This window comes from Artemia sp. Qi Xiang Cuo, chromosome 9 (assembly GCF_049724085.1).
Source record: "Artemia sp. Qi Xiang Cuo chromosome 9, ASM4972408v1, whole genome shotgun sequence".
Classification (NCBI taxonomy): Eukaryota; Metazoa; Arthropoda; class Branchiopoda; order Anostraca; family Artemiidae; genus Artemia; species Artemia sp. Qi Xiang Cuo.
This window is the reverse complement of record NC_142802.1, coordinates 16,023,563-16,043,073: the sequence shown is the minus strand read 5'-3', so window position 1 is coordinate 16,043,073 and position 19,511 is coordinate 16,023,563. Positions and strand designations below refer to the sequence as shown.

Genomic DNA, 19,511 nt, shown 5'->3' with positions numbered 1-19,511 from the left:
TGGCCTTCCTGACAGAGAACATGGGTTGTTGCTGTTGCCTAGCCTACTTATACTGCTTGTAATCTTTAAAACCTTGGAAAATGGGAATAGGCAAAGATACAAGGCTCAAAACACTTTTCTTGTGCCCCATTTGAGCATAAGATCCATTTTGTACAATTTCACTTTTAAAACAAAAAGATTGTTAAAGTCATCAAAGGTCAGTGTCCATGGAAGGGAGAAGATACAATTTACAAAGGAAGCTACTAGTACATTTAGAAAGAGCAATGCATTAAGTGGCATGTTCACCTTAAACTAAGGTGAGTAGGGCAGGTATAAGATCTCTTTTTGGGAAACACCACTTTTCTTTGGAATTCTAGAAAAATAGAGACAGATTTTTGCACATTAGGGGGGTGGGGGTATATATTCTGTGAATATATACGTTCTAAGAAATCCATGAATTCTTTAAAAAAACTGGAAAAACAAGGAAAGGAGTGAAGATAAAAGGCTCTTCCCCTGCAAAATGTGTTAACTAGGATTATTCTGAATACTATAGAGTAAGAATTGTTTTCTTAATATGTTTCCTTATGTCCAGCTGGACTCCTAGGCTTAAAATACTGGTTGGTTTGTTGGCTAATTCAAATATATATATATATATATATATATATATATATATATACTGTCAAATTTGCCATCTGGTGGTATCCTTTTTCATGGGCATAGGGAGGGGGGGGCAGCTGCCCCCCCCTAGACCTTCAAATTTACATTAGATATGGCTGAAAAAGCAGAAGATTGGAAAAGCAGTTGATAAAAGGCCCTCTATCACACTATCAACTACCCCCCCTCCTAGACAATATGCTGTCTACGCCCATGTCCCTTTTCCTACAATTTCAATTTTTTGAATGCCATTAACAAAAATAGTGCTGAATTTTGTGATTTGAAACTTTGCTGTCAACAATTCAGGGTATATATTTGCACATTAGGGGGTTGGAAAATTCCATAGTAAATTTGCAGTGGGCCATATAATTTAGCTAGGATGAAAGTGAAAACATCATTTGATGCTTTTTTTATGCTCTTTCATTATTCATATAAAACACTTTCAGGGCCCCTTTAAGGGCTCAAGATGCAATTATCAAATTATGTAAGAGCATAAAAAAGGCATCAAATGACATTTTCACTGTCATCTTAGCTAAATTATAAGGCCAGCTACAAATTTACCATAAATACCTACCTCTACTCTCTCCCTCTCTAGAGGGCAGTGACCTTTGATGACCTTTAAAAATGTGTTATGAAAATGAAACCTTGCTAAACAGATCTTTAGCTAAAATAAAGTACAACAAGATTGTTTTCAGCTTAATAACTTTGCTCAATCCCAATTTATGAGGTTTCAAAAATCTGCAGATAGGCTACATTTCCTAAATTTTGAAATTAGGCCTACCCATTGATATGGTCTAAAATTCTACTTAGTAGGCTAACAGGAATTGCACTTTCATGACTAAAACAAGAGAAAAGGAAACTGATAACAGAAAATTAAGATGAAATATTGTTTTGCTGTAAAAGAAAACTGTGTTCAGCTTCACAACTCTGTTTAATCCCAATTTATGAGGTTTCAAAGATCTGTAAATATGTCTCCTAAATTTAAAAAGTAACCCATTAATATGGCTTAAAATTCTACTCAAATGACAGGAATTGCATTTTCAAAACTAAAGCCAGAGAAAAAGAAACTGATAATTGAAAACTAAGGGAAAATGCTGCTTTATAAAAATTTCAATAGGTAGGCCTATAGACATGTCAAGTAGACAAATTTCTAAGACTTAGAAATCAGAATAGTTCTCAGAATATAGCCTATTTTTAGCCCTGGATTCATTAGGCTACTGAAAGGGGTTAGGTTAGGGATTCCTAACCTAACCTCTTATCAAGGCAGGAAATAGTAACTAAACTGGAATTTTATTGTGATAACTCTCTTTTGGCCCCTCACTGTGTTCATACATGTCAGTAAAAACACCATAAACAGTTTTCAGACAGGGTCAACATCAGAGCATCAGCATTGGCTATGTGGTTGATGACTGGCAGCTCTTTTTGGATCCCTCTGGCAGCAGAGGAGGGGCTTAAGTCTTCATGTGGATAGGAGATTTTAGGATAAAATGTCAACATTCCACTTACTTTTCTTATAACGCTTAGATTTAGGCATAGCGAGTGCTTCGAAATAAATTCCTTATTTCTTTTACTGCAACACGTGAAAAAGTAAGTTTTGTTTCTTCAATGAATAACAACTGAATTTTAAATATTAAACTATTTATAGATAGCGTGAAAGTTATAAATATCCTTACCCGTCTACAATGACTTATTGACGGGCATTGCGATCCAGTTCAAAAAAAATATAATCAAAAGAAATGTTGGTGGAAATGATCGAAGAGGCAAATTGTCGTATATTACACAATAAAGCTACGTCAATTTAAAATACATAAGAACTGTTAAGCCAAACAGCACTGTTTAGGCTATATTCATGTCCACACGTCTTTGTAGGCAGAATATAATTTGTAGTTTTATGTTCTCCCTCCTATAAGAAACTTATTAGTAGCATTTTCAACAACGGCAACGTTTTTGAAAGCTGACACAGAATTCATTACAAAATTCTTTAAATAGTCAAAAACCGTGAGAAAATTATTAATGGGTCCTGAGCACGTAATTAAAATATGTAGATCGAAAAATAGACTTGCTAGTAGGCAATCCACGGAAAGTAGGGATGGGGGGGGGGTTGTTTTAGAAATATATTTTTATAAATGTAGGAGGAAGGTAATTAATATTTTCCAATCATTTGAAATAAACAAATGATAACACCGAAAATGCCCTTAAGAGTGAAAAAAAAAACATTTTTCAACGAACACGCCAAAAATATTATTTTTCCAAAATCTATGGAGGGGGGAAAATCTATGGGGGAAATCTTTACTTTAAACAGTACAATAGATTTCTTCAGCAGGGAATAATTTCTCAAATACAAGAAATTAACTAAGAGCGTTTTATTTCTTCTTCCTGGTTGGTTAATCAGATGAAAAACTTCATAGGGCCAGTTTATTTTTATGCAAGCACCAGGGGTGTAATTCTGTCAAAAATCCTGGGGGAGGGGGTTGAGTGTAGAGTCAGTTTAGATATTTTGTTAAGAGATTAAATGACTACTATTACATCGGGAGATTTGAAGGGTGAACAAGGGTTTTTCTTTCAGTCGAATTCTATATTTTGTCCAGCCACTGACAATCTCAAGAGCTTATGCAATTTTAGGTCTACCGCGAACTGCATTAAGGAGACCTAGTTTTCAATCCAGCGAGTTTGATGCATACCAGTTTGCTGCATATTCAATACTCAGATTAATACCTAATTACGCTTTTTGTCTGGCACGTCCATAGTTTTATCAACAGCTACACTCTAGATATTGGCAGAATAAACCTGTGCAAGGATCTGTTTCAGAATCTCTTAGGAACAACATTTAATTAATTTATTCTCAGTTTTTTGTACCTTAAAAGTTGTCTTCGTTTTTAAACAAATTGGGATGGGAAGAAGCGGGCCTTGTTCTGCTGGCCTATGTACGTTGTTTGTCAACGGGTCATTTTCTGTCAATAATTCTACACTCATTAATATTTACACGAAGAGCAACGCTCTACCAACCAAAGAAAATAATTGTTCTACAATTGGCTTCAATCTTGTTCTGTTCTCGTACACTTGTTCATTACTTTGTTCGTTTACAAGGCTCGAAACGTTAGTATCAGGGTAACTATATTTTAGGAGGAAATTTTGTCTGTATCAACTGAATCGTGGTGATTGTGGTTACTTCACGAGACACAAAGTCGCTGCCTTTTCCAGTTAGCCTAGAAAAAGATGTTGGGGGCTTCTTTATAAACGTCGGCAAATGATAGCGGGAATAATGCAGTGATTATAAAGTTTTTGATAAATGTTCAACAGATTCTTCACCTTTTTAGATAACAACTGAAATCGTGCACAGAAAAGTTGTATTATTTGCCCCTTTGTGCCACTGAACATCAATATTTTCCCAAAGAAGGTCGAAATGCCAGGAAATGCACATTCTACGATAGCCAATCAGTTTTTCATGGTTTAAACCCTAAATAAGAGGTTTCCAGATTTCCCCTCAGCTTGAAAAATGGCTCTATTTTGTGCAGATCAAGCCTTATAATATAGCGTAAATGCCACAGTGGATTTTACCTTTATTCGTAAATCATGAGGTGATGATAGGAGCGCTGTGGTGAATACCTAGATTGCTTATCAATCATCATCAGACGATGAACTTTTTAAGTAACAAAGGAGACGATACTACAGCAAAGTGGTGTTTTCTGCCACTTTAGGCCATAAAACATCTGATTTTGCACAAAGAGGGTTAAAATACCAAAGAATACAAATTCTGAGATAACCAATCGATTCATCACAGTCTAAAATCCTCAACTGCAGGTTTTGAGACCCCCCTCCCATTTCAGAAAAGGACTTACTTTATTGCATGGTTAGCATAAATTTAATTAATTATTTTTAATATTTTTTTTCCCGCCAAGATAGTAGGTTACCGCAAGGTTGCAGAGTTAATGGATTAATGGCTTAAAGCTCTGTTTAATGGCTTATTAAAAGCTGTTGCCTCTTATGAGTTCGTTAGGAAAATTTTCTGCTTCTGTGGTTTACAACTAGTTCCAAGAGCATCTCATTTGTTTTTATTAAACTGGACGTTTGAATAATAATTTATATTGTAAATTTTTATTGAGTGACAATGAATTATATCCGTAGTTGCAGCCAGCTTGTCCAAAGATGGCAGGAAAAATGGATGTGTGATTTTTTTGTTCATCGACAACATAAACAATAAATCGCGAAGAAAGGAAACGAGGACAATTAACAGCCAGTGAAAAAATTGAAAAATTATGCAAATATTTCGGTCAAGACCTCCGCTTGACCGTCCTCAGTGCAGAATAAAACTGATAAAAATTTAAAAACCAAACCTTAAAATAAAAACACCAAACTAAAATTGGACGACCCTTTCCTAGTAACGGTGAAAGGGTAACTCTTGTTACCCTTTCACCGTTACTAGGAAAGGGTCGTCCAATTTTAGTTTGGTGTTTTTATTTCAAGGTTTGGTTTTTAAATTTTTATAAGTTTTATTCTGAACTGATGACGGTCAAGCGGAGGTCTTGACCAAAATATTTGCATAATTTTTCAATTTTTTCACTGGCTGTTAATTGTACTCGTTTCCTTTCTTCGAGATTTTTTGTTTATAATGATTAGCCAGTGTGGTCTCAGAAATTATTTATCGACAACATACCGATAAAAAACAGAATAGACACCAGATTCTGATAAAAAATTTGCGGTCAACTTTCGCTCTTAACACGGTGCCACAGTGTTTGCTTAGAATATAATTTTTGCAATGGAAGAATAGAATTAATGACACCAACTAGTGGGGTTCTGGCTTTTTTTCGTTTTTCTGCCTCTAGAATCGTCAATCTAATTATCTATTTATGAAAAAATTACTACTTATTTGGTATAGAAACGCATTTGAGATCGTTCAAAGAAATTTCAAGAACTTCACAAGCGTGCCTTCAAAGAATATACGGATAAACACTTTGGTTGAAAGATTTTATTCTCAAAATAAATAAATACAAATAAATAGCAATATTATATTAGTACACTGGTAACAGGCATGAGCTGTTAATGAAAAAATATAGCAACTCTTGATTTTTCTATAAATAATTAAAACAAGTCAATTTCTATAAAATTTAAAGCCACTTTCTATAAACATCAGGATTTAGACATATTGGTAAAACCATTTTTCAGTCTGCGAAAACAGTTTCTAATCCTTGAGAAACAACCCAGCTCACAGGTTCTTTTTAGAAGAAAAAAAATAAAGATAAATAAAAACTCTTTACATTCGTTTAAACCCGTGATTCCCAATATGGGGCACAAGCTTCTTCAGTGGGGCATAAAAATATTTTGGTGAGTCATGGGCAGAAATTGCACCCTTTGGGTGACTATACTTTACAGCCTTAATTCTGAAGAAAAACAAATTCCATGTAAATGACGTCACATTTATATTCCTTTAAAGAGCAAAAAAGATACATGATGGTTTTGCAATGACGTGATAGATTGTATGAAAGGTGTTGCATTTAGAAAATATTTTTCACTAGTCTAAAATAAACCCAGAGGACGATCCGAAAAAAACAACATCCAGTTAATTGTCTTTTGAGTTTCCTCCAGGCGAACACTTGTAAAATTTTTAATAACAAAATTTAAATATCACGAGGGGGAATCGAGATTTTAGAAATACCTAGGTGAGGCATCGCGAAAAATCGGTTGGGAACCATTTGTTTAGACTGTTTCTTTTTTGAAGAAAAAGTTTCGCAAAATAAACAAGACAAATTCCAATTGAAAGTACCCGTACCTAGGAGTTTGCGTCCGTGGTGTCAACTGTATTTTGACTTTAAGATGTAATCCACACTGCCTGTTTTTGAACTACAACTCATGTGTATAATTTAAAATGTTTCTTTGGGAGGGAGGGGGAGGGGATACTAATACTGGTGTCAACCCCTGAAAACGTAGGGGGGGGGGGGCAACACGTCTTTCCGCAATCTAGGGGAAGGGGGTGGGATTTCGTTTTTTTTTATTTGCTTCGACGAAAATACAAAAGAAAAGGCATTTATCAATGAAAACACCCAAAGAAGGTATTTTTCAAAATAATAGAAATTCTAAAAAAATGTGCTGTCGCTGGGGTTCTAACTTGAGTGTACTACATAATAGGCATACTAGACGTCTACGGTTCAAGCAGTATCTTGGCTCTAAGATACACTCTGGGATGGTTACTTCTTCGCCAGGACACCTGTGTTTTACTTTCAATCTTTTTTGGTGGTTTATATTTAAATGTGTTGTTATAATAGAAATATGGAAAAAAATCTTCCGCCAGTGGGACTTGTGCTCTATGCCTCCTCAATTCAAGGTAGGTGCTATTCCGCTGAGCTACTATCTGGATACAATAAATACCCTGAGATAACTTATTACATAGCGTGCTTCAAAGCCCAACCAACGGACTCCCAGTAATGTTTTTCCCACTCTTTACTCTCTAAAGCTACTATGCAATTAACATTACCCTGTTTTTACATTACATTATCAACAAAATGGAGAACGGTTTTACCAGAATATCTTTTTCTCAGAATTAAAAAAAATGTAATAAGAATTAATCGTCCTTCAATGCCTCTGCAATATCATTTGACAAATGATGAATAAACTCCATAAATAAAGGGAAGAATCCATCCGCCTTCCTGGAAGAACCATCTACCTGAGTTATACCTTGGGTACTATAATATCTGTATGGAAATGTCACAAATGCCGCAATCTGAGCAAACCCACGGGCAACTAAACGCAATGGAGCAGTTGCTACGCGACGTATGGTTGTACCAACATTGGAAATCGCTGCTGTCACTCGACGTCTCTCTGGAAATGCAGAATATACAAGAAGGAGAAGCTGCATATCTCCAATTACAAGCATAAATAACTCTCTTTCGCATCTCACTTTCTCTCATTATAGTCCATACACTGTTTTTTTTACCGTTTTTTTTAATTTTTCTTGAAAATAGTTTCTTTTAATTAATTTAGTAATTATTTTTTTATTTAATAATATTTTATTAATTTAACTAATAATTTTCTAAAGGAGATTATGTCATTACTGTTTCTTTAATTTGATGCTCTTTGAACAAAGGAACTACTTCTAAAGGATCTCGCAATTCAAAAGTATTCTTTCTTTTTCTGGCTGAAATTTTCAAACAGAAAACCAATTAATGAATTAATTTTTTTATTCTGTTGCTCATAAACGAGATATTCAAAACAGCCTGGAACTTAAAACGTGGTTTTTGTCTCTCAAATAAATAAGGAATTATGCGATTAGCTCACCAATATGCGTCATCGATGGAAACCAATGAAATTTTAATATGATTTTTTATCATATAATTATAGAAACGCAATTTCTATTTCTCTGTTAATTATGGCCTTATATGGTGTTGGTGTCATTTAATAAGTATAATTGGCAGCAGTTTAGGAAATCAGGTAACAGAATCAATCAATTCTGATATCAAATCCCTGTCGAAAGACACGGGCGTTACATCATTTTTTATGCGAAGATGTAGTTTCTTTTGTAAAAACTGAATTTTATTACAGTTTGTTAACTACAAAAAGCACAAGATTTTGTGCTTTTTGAGCACAAAATCCCTTCCAAATGAGCCCTTAAAAAGCTCTTGATTATTTTTCAGTTTTCTGCTAGCAATGAAGAAAAAAAGAAAGAAAGAATAAAAAGATTAACAAAAGAGACATCAGTACTATCCATAAAAAACAATTATTTCCCTCGTTGTTAAAGTTGGGAGGCTGTAACTTTCCTGTGTGGGGTTTTTGGTAATGGCAACTGGCAACTCCAATGTTTCGTGCGGTTTACATTACGAGCCAGAGGATTTTCAGGCTGGAAATTCCCATAAAATTGTTTTCGCAATACACTTTTACCATTATCATTGATGGAAATTATAGTTGCCATTCCTAGATCAGATTACAATAGCAATATTTCTCATTTTACGTTGTTAAAAAAAAACTTTAGATTTTTGGTTACTATGGTCTGTGGTTTGTTCTTCAATTGGTTGGATATGTTGCTGCAACCATGATGAGAAGTACTTGGTTACTTCTAATCAGTTCTAACAATAATAAGAATAACAACAACAACTAATTATTAGTTGTTGTTGATACCATCGTTGTTGATACGTTTTTGATACCATCAAGCAGTGGAGGCATGCAAGTATGGATAAGTTTGCTAGTAAGTGGTTCCTGTTTCTGTGAGAAATATGGAAAACATGGGAAAAACGCCAACAAAGGAGCTTTACATGAAAAATACTGAACATTTGGAGAAAAAAATTAAAGTGCTGGGAAGTGGAGGGAGACAGCCCAAAAGACACTCAACACCACTTGAGCACATGCATGAGTGAAGATTGCTCTGGTATTTAGATTTTTTTTTTTTTTTTTTTTTTGCAATTCTGGGAATATTTTTTTTTTTGTGGTTCCCATTGAACCGACAATAGAACATTCAGATTCTAGAAACAAGAAAATATTGCAATTTTATAAGCCAAATAAAAAACATGACAACTACATTAGTCATCACAAAAAAGGTAAAATTATTAATCTTATAACGATTGTAGTTTTGGCTAATCAGAATATTCCTGTTTCAAAATTTATATTTTTGTTCTCCTTTTACTTCCATGTTTTCTTAATTCAATTGCTTCTAACTGAACAGTATAGACCCGATAGATGAAATATACATTTCGGTGTTAGTTTAAAACTAACGGAAGATACTTAAACTTTGATTATTCGATTGTTAATTTCAATCGTTTTCTTATTGTTTTTTTATATGTTTTAGCCAAGCCCTTCGCCCTCTTTATGATTTTTATATATAATATAAAAAGGCATGCACATTCGCTATCCTTTCCAATGATTGGTGCTTTCCAGACACTCAGAGTTAACCCTTCACCCTTTTTAGGATTTTTATATAAGCCCCCATAAGCGAGGACAATAAAAAAAATATGTAAATTCGCTATCCTTTGCAATGATTTGTGCATTTCAGACGCTCACACTTAAAGAAAAAATAAAAAGAAAAAAAGCTGATGACAAAACAAAGAAGAAAAACAGAAACTAACTGTGACAATTTGAATTTGTGATATAGGGCACAAATATAGGGCTTTCCCAAGAATAAGGATTCTTGGGATTCTTGGGATTCTAATTAGTAAAAATCGTGAATTTAGTTTCAAACGAAGAAGATATTCGTACGCAGCTATGCAGTTTATGGTAGTAGCAGGCGCAATATTTAAGGAAAAGAAACATGGGGGGGGGGGAATCAAAGGAGAATCAAACATACAGTACCTAATTGTTGAAGAAGGTGTAATTTTCTTTTGGATGTATAGTTGCATTTGGGATTCAACGAATTTTTGATTATTGAGTTTTTACGGGCAAAAAGTATTGTCAAATTTAACTAATTAGTTCTGTTAATTTATTCTCACAGTTCGACGTGGCACCAATGACAAAATTACGACGCCGCCTTAAAATCTTCATAGTTTTGAAACAGAAAAAAAAAATATTAGAAAATTGTGTTTTTGAGGTATGGGTGGATCTAAGAAGGGCCAGAGGGCAAAAAATGTATTTATTTTAATGTACGTGGTGCCTTAAGTAGTTTAAGAGCTTGCAATAACTAGTCAGCACTGATAGAGTTTAAGTCAAGAGCCATAGCTATAATGAGTCAACATTTAGAAGAAGTTTTTTTTAAAGAGAAGAACAAACTTTTTTTAAAAGTTTCAATCTTAGATGCTGTTTTCACCAAAACTCGGTTTGAACTCGAGTTCAACTAAAACCTCGTGAAAACAACAAAAGATGGATAAAATCCATCTTTTGTTCAACTTAGAGGTGGATTTTCAATTTAGAATTCTATGCAGGTTGACGTTCTACTCTGCTATTAACACAGAGTTAAAGAACTTTTTTTAAAGTTTTTTTTTAAAGTTTTTTTTTTAGAAGAGTTAATTTTTAAGACAACAATTTACTCGTCTTTAACTAAAACATTTTTCGAACTTAGAAGGGGGATTTCCTCACAAACTATGCAAACCAAGGATTTTGTCTGGGGGTCATAAATGATCATCTGGAATCTTTACATGTTTCACGAGGCACACAGTTTCAATTTATTTTTAATATTGATTATGATAACTTTTTCTCGGAAGTGGTCTAAGAAACCGAAAAATTGCAAGACTAAACTTTTCAATTCTTTCAGTCTGAGGGTACTAATTTAGAGAGTAAAAACTACATCTGACAAATCCAGCCAGAACAGTCATAAAATAACTAACTATCTGGAATTTATACAATTTTTTTTAGTAAAATCGTAATATTCTGTGAAATCGGGGTATGAGAGCTATCCCTCAAAACAAAGAAAGGAAAAATCAAATGCGAAAAGATAAGACTCCTTACTTGTACAGGTTCCATCTGTGAAAACATATCCAGAGGAGCACTTGCAAGAATAGCCATCTCCGTCAACAGAGCATTGACTTCCTGAATCCCCTCCAGACTGACAAGGGTTCAAGGAGCAAATATCTGAGCCTGAGAAATAAATATGATAATTTTAGTTAAGGTAGAGCACATAAGGTTAAGATTGAACAACAAAAAGTTGTGTGCATCGGCAAAAGATCTCGGTATTAGCGTCTTGTATTTCCGAGATTTAGACTTCACTCGCAGATTTCTTTTTTAATTGTCAAGGTACTATATATTTCTTTTTATCTGAAATTTGCAATTATTTGTCACGACTCTGCCTGCCGTTGACTGGTTACGTGGATGTTGCGCAGTGTTTCTATTTTGCCAGATTTTTTCTAATATTTGGGATTTGGGACATTGTCTGGAATGTTTTTTTTTTCAGATTTCTGAGATTCCACGAATTCATTGAATTTTTGGACGTATTCAGTATTTTTTCTAATTTATAAATGAATTCAGTAGGATTTAAGGATTTAGGGACAAATAACCAGAGTATAAATCGATATACTAGTTATATTTTTTTTTGTGGCCAATCTAAACTTTTTTTCGTGAAATTTTGTGGCCATCAAAATTACCACAAAATTTTAAGGTGCAGAATCTGACTATTTGCATTTTTCCCAATGCAAACACTATTATGCGCATGATTTCGCAGTATCTAAGGTATACGCTCTTTTTCATATTAAATAATAAAAAAAGTTTTTTCAACTGAAAGTAAGGATCAACATTAAAACTGAATACAAACAGAAATTATTACGCATATGAAACACGTAATAATTTCAGTTCGTTTTAAGTTTTAATGTTACTCCTTACTTTCAGTTGAAAAAACTTTTTTTTATTTAATGTCTGATCGTTTTCTTAATTATGACAAGAAATCTGGCTCCACATCCACGGAAAAATCCCTCCTCCCCACGGATTTATTTTCTAGAATATATCCCGGGAATTTACCCTTAACATTTCCACGCGTAAAATTGAGTCCACAAAGAGAAAGCAGGACATAAAAAAAATTTAGTATGCAAATTCTGGCAAATTTCCCCTGAAATTCATTCCCTGGAAACTTCCTCCCCATGGAAAATTCTGCCCGTGGAAGATCCTCCCCGCAGGAAATTCACCCCTCCCCCAACCCGAAAAATGTATGCATTCTTCCCATTAAAAAATACTACACGTAAATAATGGGCAAATGTTATAACTTAAAGATCTTTTCCCAAGGGGCTGTGGGGGGGCAGCATCCAAAGGTACAGTTATTCGGTCTTTCAATTATGCTGAACAAAAGACTATCTCAAAATTTTGATCAGACGGTTTTGAGAAAAACGTCGTCAAAAATCCATCTTCTGCGTAACTTGGAGAGATGAGCTATGTTGAATTTTTAAGCAAAGTCTTTGCAGTTTACCAATCAGTGTAAAGATCAATGACATGATTATTCGAAATTAGAAAATACAGAGGCTTTGAACAGAATATTTTGTATCTGTATGATAAATCTGGCAGAAGATACGGATATTTAGTATTAGTAGATGATACCTGCGAAAAAAAATGGTGCTGATATTAGGTTTCCGAATTAATATCTTGCCATTCTAGTTTTCCGTATCTGTAGTCCAAACGTGATAATAAATTCGAGGAAAAAAAAAATGTTATTCCTGGGTTTGTACTTGCTGAATAGGGTGTCAAGCTCTCTGGCCCTGAGTGTTTCATTATAGACCTCTAAAATGTGACATATTTCAGACAATGTGTTAGTTTTGTGAAAAGAATGATCATTTTGGTATAAAAGTGTGTTAATTTTACAAAATTATATTATAAATCTTGACGGAGTGCACATTTAAGAAAGGGTTCGGAGAGATTTAGAAGCTTTTAAATGTTCATTTCTTGTGCAACAATAATTATTTGTAGGACTTTTTGTTTCGTTTTAAAAAACTCCGTAATTTCTATGTCCTTTAAAACATAGAATGTAAAACCTAGTCTTTTGATTTGCCAGAATTGAATTATATATAACCCTACTAACATTATTACGGCTTTCTAACCATTTTTGAAAGCAATCATTTGGAACCTAGATTCATTCGGGGAGTGTTTTCAGGCCCACATTTTCCTGGAGTCCGAAAATTCTCCCCGTAATCTTTCATATTTTGTAGTATTTAGTTGAGTGTCCTGTAATTTTTATCCTTCCATGCTTCTTTTGAAATGTTTTTATCAACATTTTGGTAATATTTTGTTCAATGCTTTTGTTTTTCTTTTCTTTTTTGTACCCTTTTGTTATGCCACACTGTGTAGAGGGTAGTAAATAAATATATACTGTACATAATCCACATATTGATTTTTTTTTCTTTTGAATGTTGCGATCTCCCCCGAAATGTCACATCCACGCTCAGAGGCATAGGTAAGTGGCCTGCGGCAACAACAGTTTTTCCACCCCTCTCTCCTTGAAGAAAAGTCTATACAACTTTTGTGTGAGGACTAAATAACAGAACACACGTCTATCTAAGTGCCACCCCAACAGATGGTGAGCCCGGGTACAAGTGTACCCCTTGCCCTTAGCTACTGCACCACCCACCTTAAACGAAATCTTGCGCAGGGGCATAATATCAACAAAAATATTTCCAAATATATAGGCATCTTAGGATAATAAAGTAGACAAAATTAAACAAGGTATCTATATGAAATACAGACTTATCTATTCAATTTCTAACCGTTTTTATTTTCAGCACACTCTGCCATTTTTGGTAAACTATTCGTAATCAGTGGATTCTAGCCATGGCATTATGTCATTCTTGCTGTTTTAATGCTATTTTATTGGTAATAAAAATATCAAGCTGCTTAAAATATGCTGGTAAGTTTCTCTTTTGTCATTTCGTTGACTATACCAACCGTGGGCCAGATTGAAGCACACTGGTTGCAGCGATAGCTACAACCTAGTAAAGACTGAAGCACGACCTTTAGTAAACGGAATGTTTAAAAATATGTTTTGAATAAAAAAATATCTAGTGGAAAAAACTACAATTTGAAGCTGATTCAGGAATGGTAACTACTATTTCGGTTAATCTTAACAGTAAAAATTTATTGTGAAAACATGTTAATGGGACTTTTGAAAAAACTCAAAATGGCGTTAGATTGAAATAAAAAATCGACCATTAAAATCGCCATAGTTGAAAACCCAATACAGGAGAATTACAGTCCCTCGCTTTGAACAACAAGTAAAACTACTTTTTTGCAAGGGTAGCTCTGATGTCCCATTTTTTTTTTTTTTTCTCCGCCATTACAGACTTCCCTTATTACAGACTTCTAAGAAAAAAAAGATAAGAAAAGAAAATGGGTTTTATAAGGCCAACAAAAATACTTAAAGCAACAAAAATGGATGTTTCGATGACGGACTAAACCGTTCCCGTTTAGGCTCAGAAAATGTGAATAGTTTTTGAGACTTTCTCTAATATTGTTGATAAAACTAGAATAATAAGAAAAAAGTCAACAAAAAATGAGATGGAGCTGACTCTCGTCCTTGTGAAGCAGAATATTAAATGGTATGTTGCAAATTTCTTAGAAGTCTGTTAGATATCTACCAGTGATATTCTGAACATTTCTTCTCTTCTCTTTTCTCAGATGTCTACCAGAGACATTCCTGAACTGCCATACCATTAATTGAGAATGATTCTGATTTTGCTCGTAAAAAGGCTAGGTTTCTTTGTCTTCTTTCGAAAATTTAGACACATGGGTGTTCTGAATTTTATTTATTTATTTTTTTTTAAGTAGAAGGATAAATTCTGCTTAAAATGACCTCCCTAAGTGGCTTTGTCCACCTATGCATACCACTCACAATCACTTAATCTTTCACAACTATATTGGAAGCTTGGTTTAATAGAGGGAAATCTTTGAAGATGACCAGGGCAGGCTCTCAACCTAGAATTTGTAGGGAGACTGTCACTGTCCCTTTTCTTATCAGCAGAGAAACTGAAAATCAATTAGTATTGTAAATATAATTAGAATTCACAAAAAAAACCTTTCGGCCAAGGAAATTTCCTATGAGGAGAGTTCCCTCCGGCATCTAGTTTTGCATAAATTTCTACCATTCAGCGAGTACGGACCCGGGCAGGGTTGCCACCCTGCCCGGGTGGCAGGGTGACAACTAGATCTAGTAAAATCCTATTGACAGTGGCAACCCTGGGCCCGGGATTAATATTTGTAATTCCACAGTTGTATCAACACGTTTGTACTACAGATGCGGAACATTAGAATGGCGAGAAATTAATTTGAAAACCTAATATCAGCCCTAATTTCTTCGCAGGCATCGTCTATTAATGGTGTATGTTCGTACTTTCCGCTAGATTTATCGTACAGATATAAAACATTCTGTTCAGAACCTCGATAAATTCTTATTTCAAAGAAACCTGCCACGCGTCTTTACACTGATTGGTCAATTACAAAGACTACGTTTGAAAATTGAACATAGCTCGTCTCTCCAAATTATGCATGAGATACATTATTGACGACGAAGGTGCGCTTAATTTACTTGTATTCGCAAGTGTAATCGAAACGGGACTCAGATACAGTTAAAAGAAATATTTTGGTAGCGAGATACCCCGGCCACGCCAACCCCTGTCAAATCCTTCACCGGTAGTTCCTCAGGCCAATTTTAAAGCATTCTTTCTCAACTTTTGAATATTTCTGTCCCATAAAAATCCCTAATGGCTTATGCGTAACTGTATTATGGTGCATAATTGTTGTTTTGAGCGCAAAATGGAAGAAATCAGCCATTTTATGTCTTGGGATCTCCTTTGTTACTTAGAAATGGGATTAGAGCAGACAATTGCTTTTTAATTAGCCTACAATCGATACACTACGACTACTGAGTTTATAAAATTGCCCCTGGCAAATAAGAAAAAAACAAAAGAAGACAAAAAAAAAAAAAAAACATGTATCCGTGACCTAATAATTTTCTAGACAAAGATACAAAATTTTGTATTATGTAGATAGAAGAATGAAATTTCTACTCCAAGATTCTCAATCATGTTGAATTTCACGGCACATCTCTTAATAATATCAAACCCCTTAACAATGATGCCCTCCTGTTTTATACGCTAATTTACAATGTTTGATGGTCTGACATATATTTTCATGAAAATTATATATTTGAAACCAGCATGAAAAACAGGCTACATCTTTTTTTAATCACAATCCTATTTTTCAAGTTTTTAAAACCTGCTTTTAAAAACGGACAGAGATTAAACTTAAAAAAGTGTTTTTCAAACAAGCTTAATGAGCGGTGTTACAAATCAAAATTAACATAAATTATTCTGTATATAAGGGGGCCTGACCCCCATCCCAAACTTTCTGCTGAAGTTTTAATTTATGAATATTATTGATCATAACCTCACTATTTTTCTAAACATTTCATTATCATTTTCATTAGGTTAACTGAAAATTTAAATAAAACCATATCTTTAAGAACTTTCTCCCTAGATTGTTAAGAGGACCCATCTCCCCTAGAATCTCTTAACCCCCCCCCAACCAAAAGGGTCAGATCTGGGTACATCTCAGCCGTCGAAAATCAATACTTTTTCTCCGTAACGCTATGGTATTATACGGCATACGAGTGCGAGTGCGCTTTTTCCCTGCTCATAGAATGCGCTTTGGTTTTATACTACCAAATCAATTAGTGCCCCCGCGAAATTAGTGAGTAAGGGTGCACCCACTTTCCGCCACATGGTGTACATATCGGAACGTCACGTATAACGCACAGTTCTGCCACACTTGGCACAGGTTCCGCCACGCTTGACACAGCTTACGCCACGCTTCGCACACTTTCAAAACATTTAGCTCAATTCCACCATGCTTGGCGCGCGCCACCTCTTTTGCGTGATTTCTAAAAGTGGGTACCCCCGCTTGTCAATGACTCCTTTATGATTATCCACAATATTTATAGTTTGTAGTTATAATCTAGTCAAAATTGATCTATTAGAACGTACAATTTTAGCAAAAACTTGTAGGCACTCCTCTATTCACGGGTGCTCATCTCCAGAAACATAGAGGGACAATGATTAATTTTTTAAAGTAAAATAATATACAAAAAACCTATTTTCAAAATCAAGGAAGAGGGAACCCCCTATTTGGAACCCTTGTTAGGCCTCAATCAGCTATATAAGGGGGTTGTCAATCGTTTAATTACTGCTTAAAGGTGGTTGGTGCTACAAGGCTCTAGTTATGATATACCTGTTTGAGGTATATCATCTCCCTTGCTGATAATAGGTTAAACACCACTAGCCTTTCTTGCCATTCTACCTCCGGATCCTTATCAGTTTTATGTACTAACTACGCGTAGAGATGATAATTACATAATGGCCAAGACAAACACCATATCGTCACGTAAAACAAATATCACAAAACTTGCTAAGGAAAAACTTCCTCAATCCAGAAAAACTCGCCCTGAAAATATGATTTTTGTAACTACTTGTATAACCAAGGCCCTATCCAGGATCTTTGTTAGGTGTGGGGGGTGGGTGGTATTTTTGCTCTGGGACGAGGAAAAACTTTACAAAACGCATCAAAAATTTGTTTGTGAATATTTTTTGTCGCTATTTTACGAGTCAGACAAAAATTTCGGGTGGGGGAGGTAAAAAACCAGTACCCACCCCCTGGATATGGCCTCGTATATAATGCATACTGGGTAGGGCTATTTATTGTAAGAAAGGAATTAACAACAAATTATCAGAAATAATTTTTTGTTCTAATCTATTAGAGAGAAGGCGTGAGGAATCTTCCTTCTCTAGAAAAGTGAGAATAAAGTAAAAAATTATGATTTTCTCATTTTAGCAACTTTCACATAGTGATAACGACTTTCACAATATAGTAATATAGTTTGTTTTGCAATTTGTCAAAACAGCAAAGTCATTCTACTCCATTAATTGAGAATCCAAACTTTGCTGGGTTTTGTTGGTCAAATAGAACCCTGTATACCTTACAACCATTCTTCAAACCTTAGCAATAAGCCCATAATTATAGGCGTCTTCAACTTTCACGAAATACCACACCTTGGGAGGGGCCAAAAAAGTAGTACAGGTAAAAGTTCGGGTCAAAATTATTTCTATATAGATATAGCTAAACAGGATTGCGTTTCATTCATTCGTTGGGTTATTTATTCACGCAATTTGATTGATTCTGATATACTCTGTGGTTTTTGGCTTAGGTTGCTAACCACAAATGGAAAGTGACATTTTTTATGTAATACAAGGTCTTAGTTGCCAGAAGACTTAAAAATCGTAGAGGTTTTGGTTTATTTACTCTGCTTTACAACCTAGAGATTATCTAGAACTAGCAAAGTTGTGCTTGATTCACCTTTTGGGATTTGATCATTTCGTAGGATTTCAGTTCTGTGCTTGGGATCTCGGGAAAAGTATATATTCAACATTCACCCTCAAAAAGTATATTAGCATATATTATTATTATTTGGTTCACCCCCAAATGGGGAGGAGGGGATGTCGTAAAGATTTAAGGCAAATGGCAACTTCTTGGGAGGGTGTAAAGATGGATGTTTTGAACAGATTGGGATGGATAAGGAGCGTGCGCAGATGTGTTGGCCTAAGGTGGCTTGGTGCTACACCTAGTTGTTATTAGTAGAAGTATTATTATTATTGTTTAGAACGTTAAGATTTTTTTTTTCGAATTTGGAATTTTTTTGCAAGTTGACTTTGCAATATTGCTAAATTACCAAGGACATTAAAAAATAAACTTTTCTGCCCCTCTGGGCCCATCCTAGGTCTGTTCATAACTAAAAATCGTTATTTTCTAGGATTCTTCTGTTGGTTGCTTCCAGATTACATTTTTAGAGCAGTACCACATTTTCATTAGTATTGACACGTTAGATCGTGAGAATCAATAAGAGAAACTAATTAGTTAAATTAAAAAGAAAATTGTTTTGTCGGTAAAAATTAAACAATTGACATTCTGTTGATTCACAAAGACAACTACATCTTCAAATGACAGCTAGTCCTTCTTAATTTGTTTGGTACCATATGTTTTCAGTTTTTTTGCTGATTTTTCTTTTACCGCGTTTTTTTCTTTTGGTTGGTGTCATTTAGAATCAAAACTGCATGAATGCATGACTGCATTCATAGCCCTTTTTCATTGAAAATTAGTCTCCCAATTTTCTCGTCATTTCTAAAGATAAAGACAAATGTGTACAAAATTTCCACTCAACCAATTAAAAAGAATATGATTCCTTTTCACTGTCTTTGACACTTAAAGTTTTCAGGGATAGACCAGTATTTCGAGTTTATGAAAATTATTTATTACTAATGATTTAAACTTCAATTAGATTTTGCCAACGTGATATCTTCAAAAGCAACCGCCTGTCTCTCGTCAAAGCACTGCGCAGCCCTAAATCGGCGCTAACATTGAATTGATAGTCTTTTGGATAACCCGAATCAACTCTTTTAAGATTCGTCTCAGATCTGGGGTTTTTATGAAGGTTGTACTCATAGATGTCA

At 34.6% G+C, this 19,511-nt stretch overlaps 2 protein-coding genes across 2 annotated transcripts in view; both read right to left on the bottom strand.

Annotated features, from left to right (window-relative positions):
- RpLP0-like (ribosomal protein LP0-like) overlaps positions 1-2,230 on the bottom strand; it is a 36,967-nt gene extending 34,737 nt beyond the window's left edge. Inside the window, exon 1 of the mRNA XM_089093900.1 lies at positions 2,140-2,230. Coding sequence (XP_088950026.1) covers positions 2,140-2,167 — 28 coding nt within the window. The 5' untranslated portion in view covers positions 2,168-2,230. The remainder of the gene's footprint in view (positions 1-2,139) is intronic.
- Positions 2,231-5,584: 3,354 nt separating this feature from the next.
- On the bottom strand, positions 5,585-15,783 carry LOC148948363 (uncharacterized). The gene is made up of 4 exons (XM_089094903.1): positions 15,641-15,783; positions 14,846-14,979; positions 10,993-11,121; positions 5,585-7,446 (listed from the first exon to the last, which is right to left on the bottom strand). The coding sequence occupies exons 1-4, from the start codon at positions 15,781-15,783 to the stop codon at positions 7,190-7,192; spliced, it is 663 nt and encodes a 220-aa protein (XP_088951029.1). The 3' UTR covers positions 5,585-7,189.
- Between the last annotated feature and the right edge of the window lie 3,728 nt (positions 15,784-19,511).

What these genes read in the sequence shown, in the direction of transcription:
- LOC148948363 (XM_089094903.1), bottom strand. Translation starts at nt 15,783, where the DNA reads ATGGCTGATTTCTTCCATTTTGCGCTCAAAACAACAATTATGCACCAT. An exon ending in ATTGGCCTGAGGAACTACCG is followed by an intron (nt 14,980 to 15,640) that starts GTGAAGGATTTG and finishes ATTGATTTTCAG; the next exon opens with TTTCTCTGCTGATAAGAAAA. An exon ending in TTGTGAAAGATTAAGTGATT is followed by an intron (nt 11,122 to 14,845) that starts GTGAGTGGTATG and finishes TTTATTTCTCAG; the next exon opens with GCTCAGATATTTGCTCCTTG.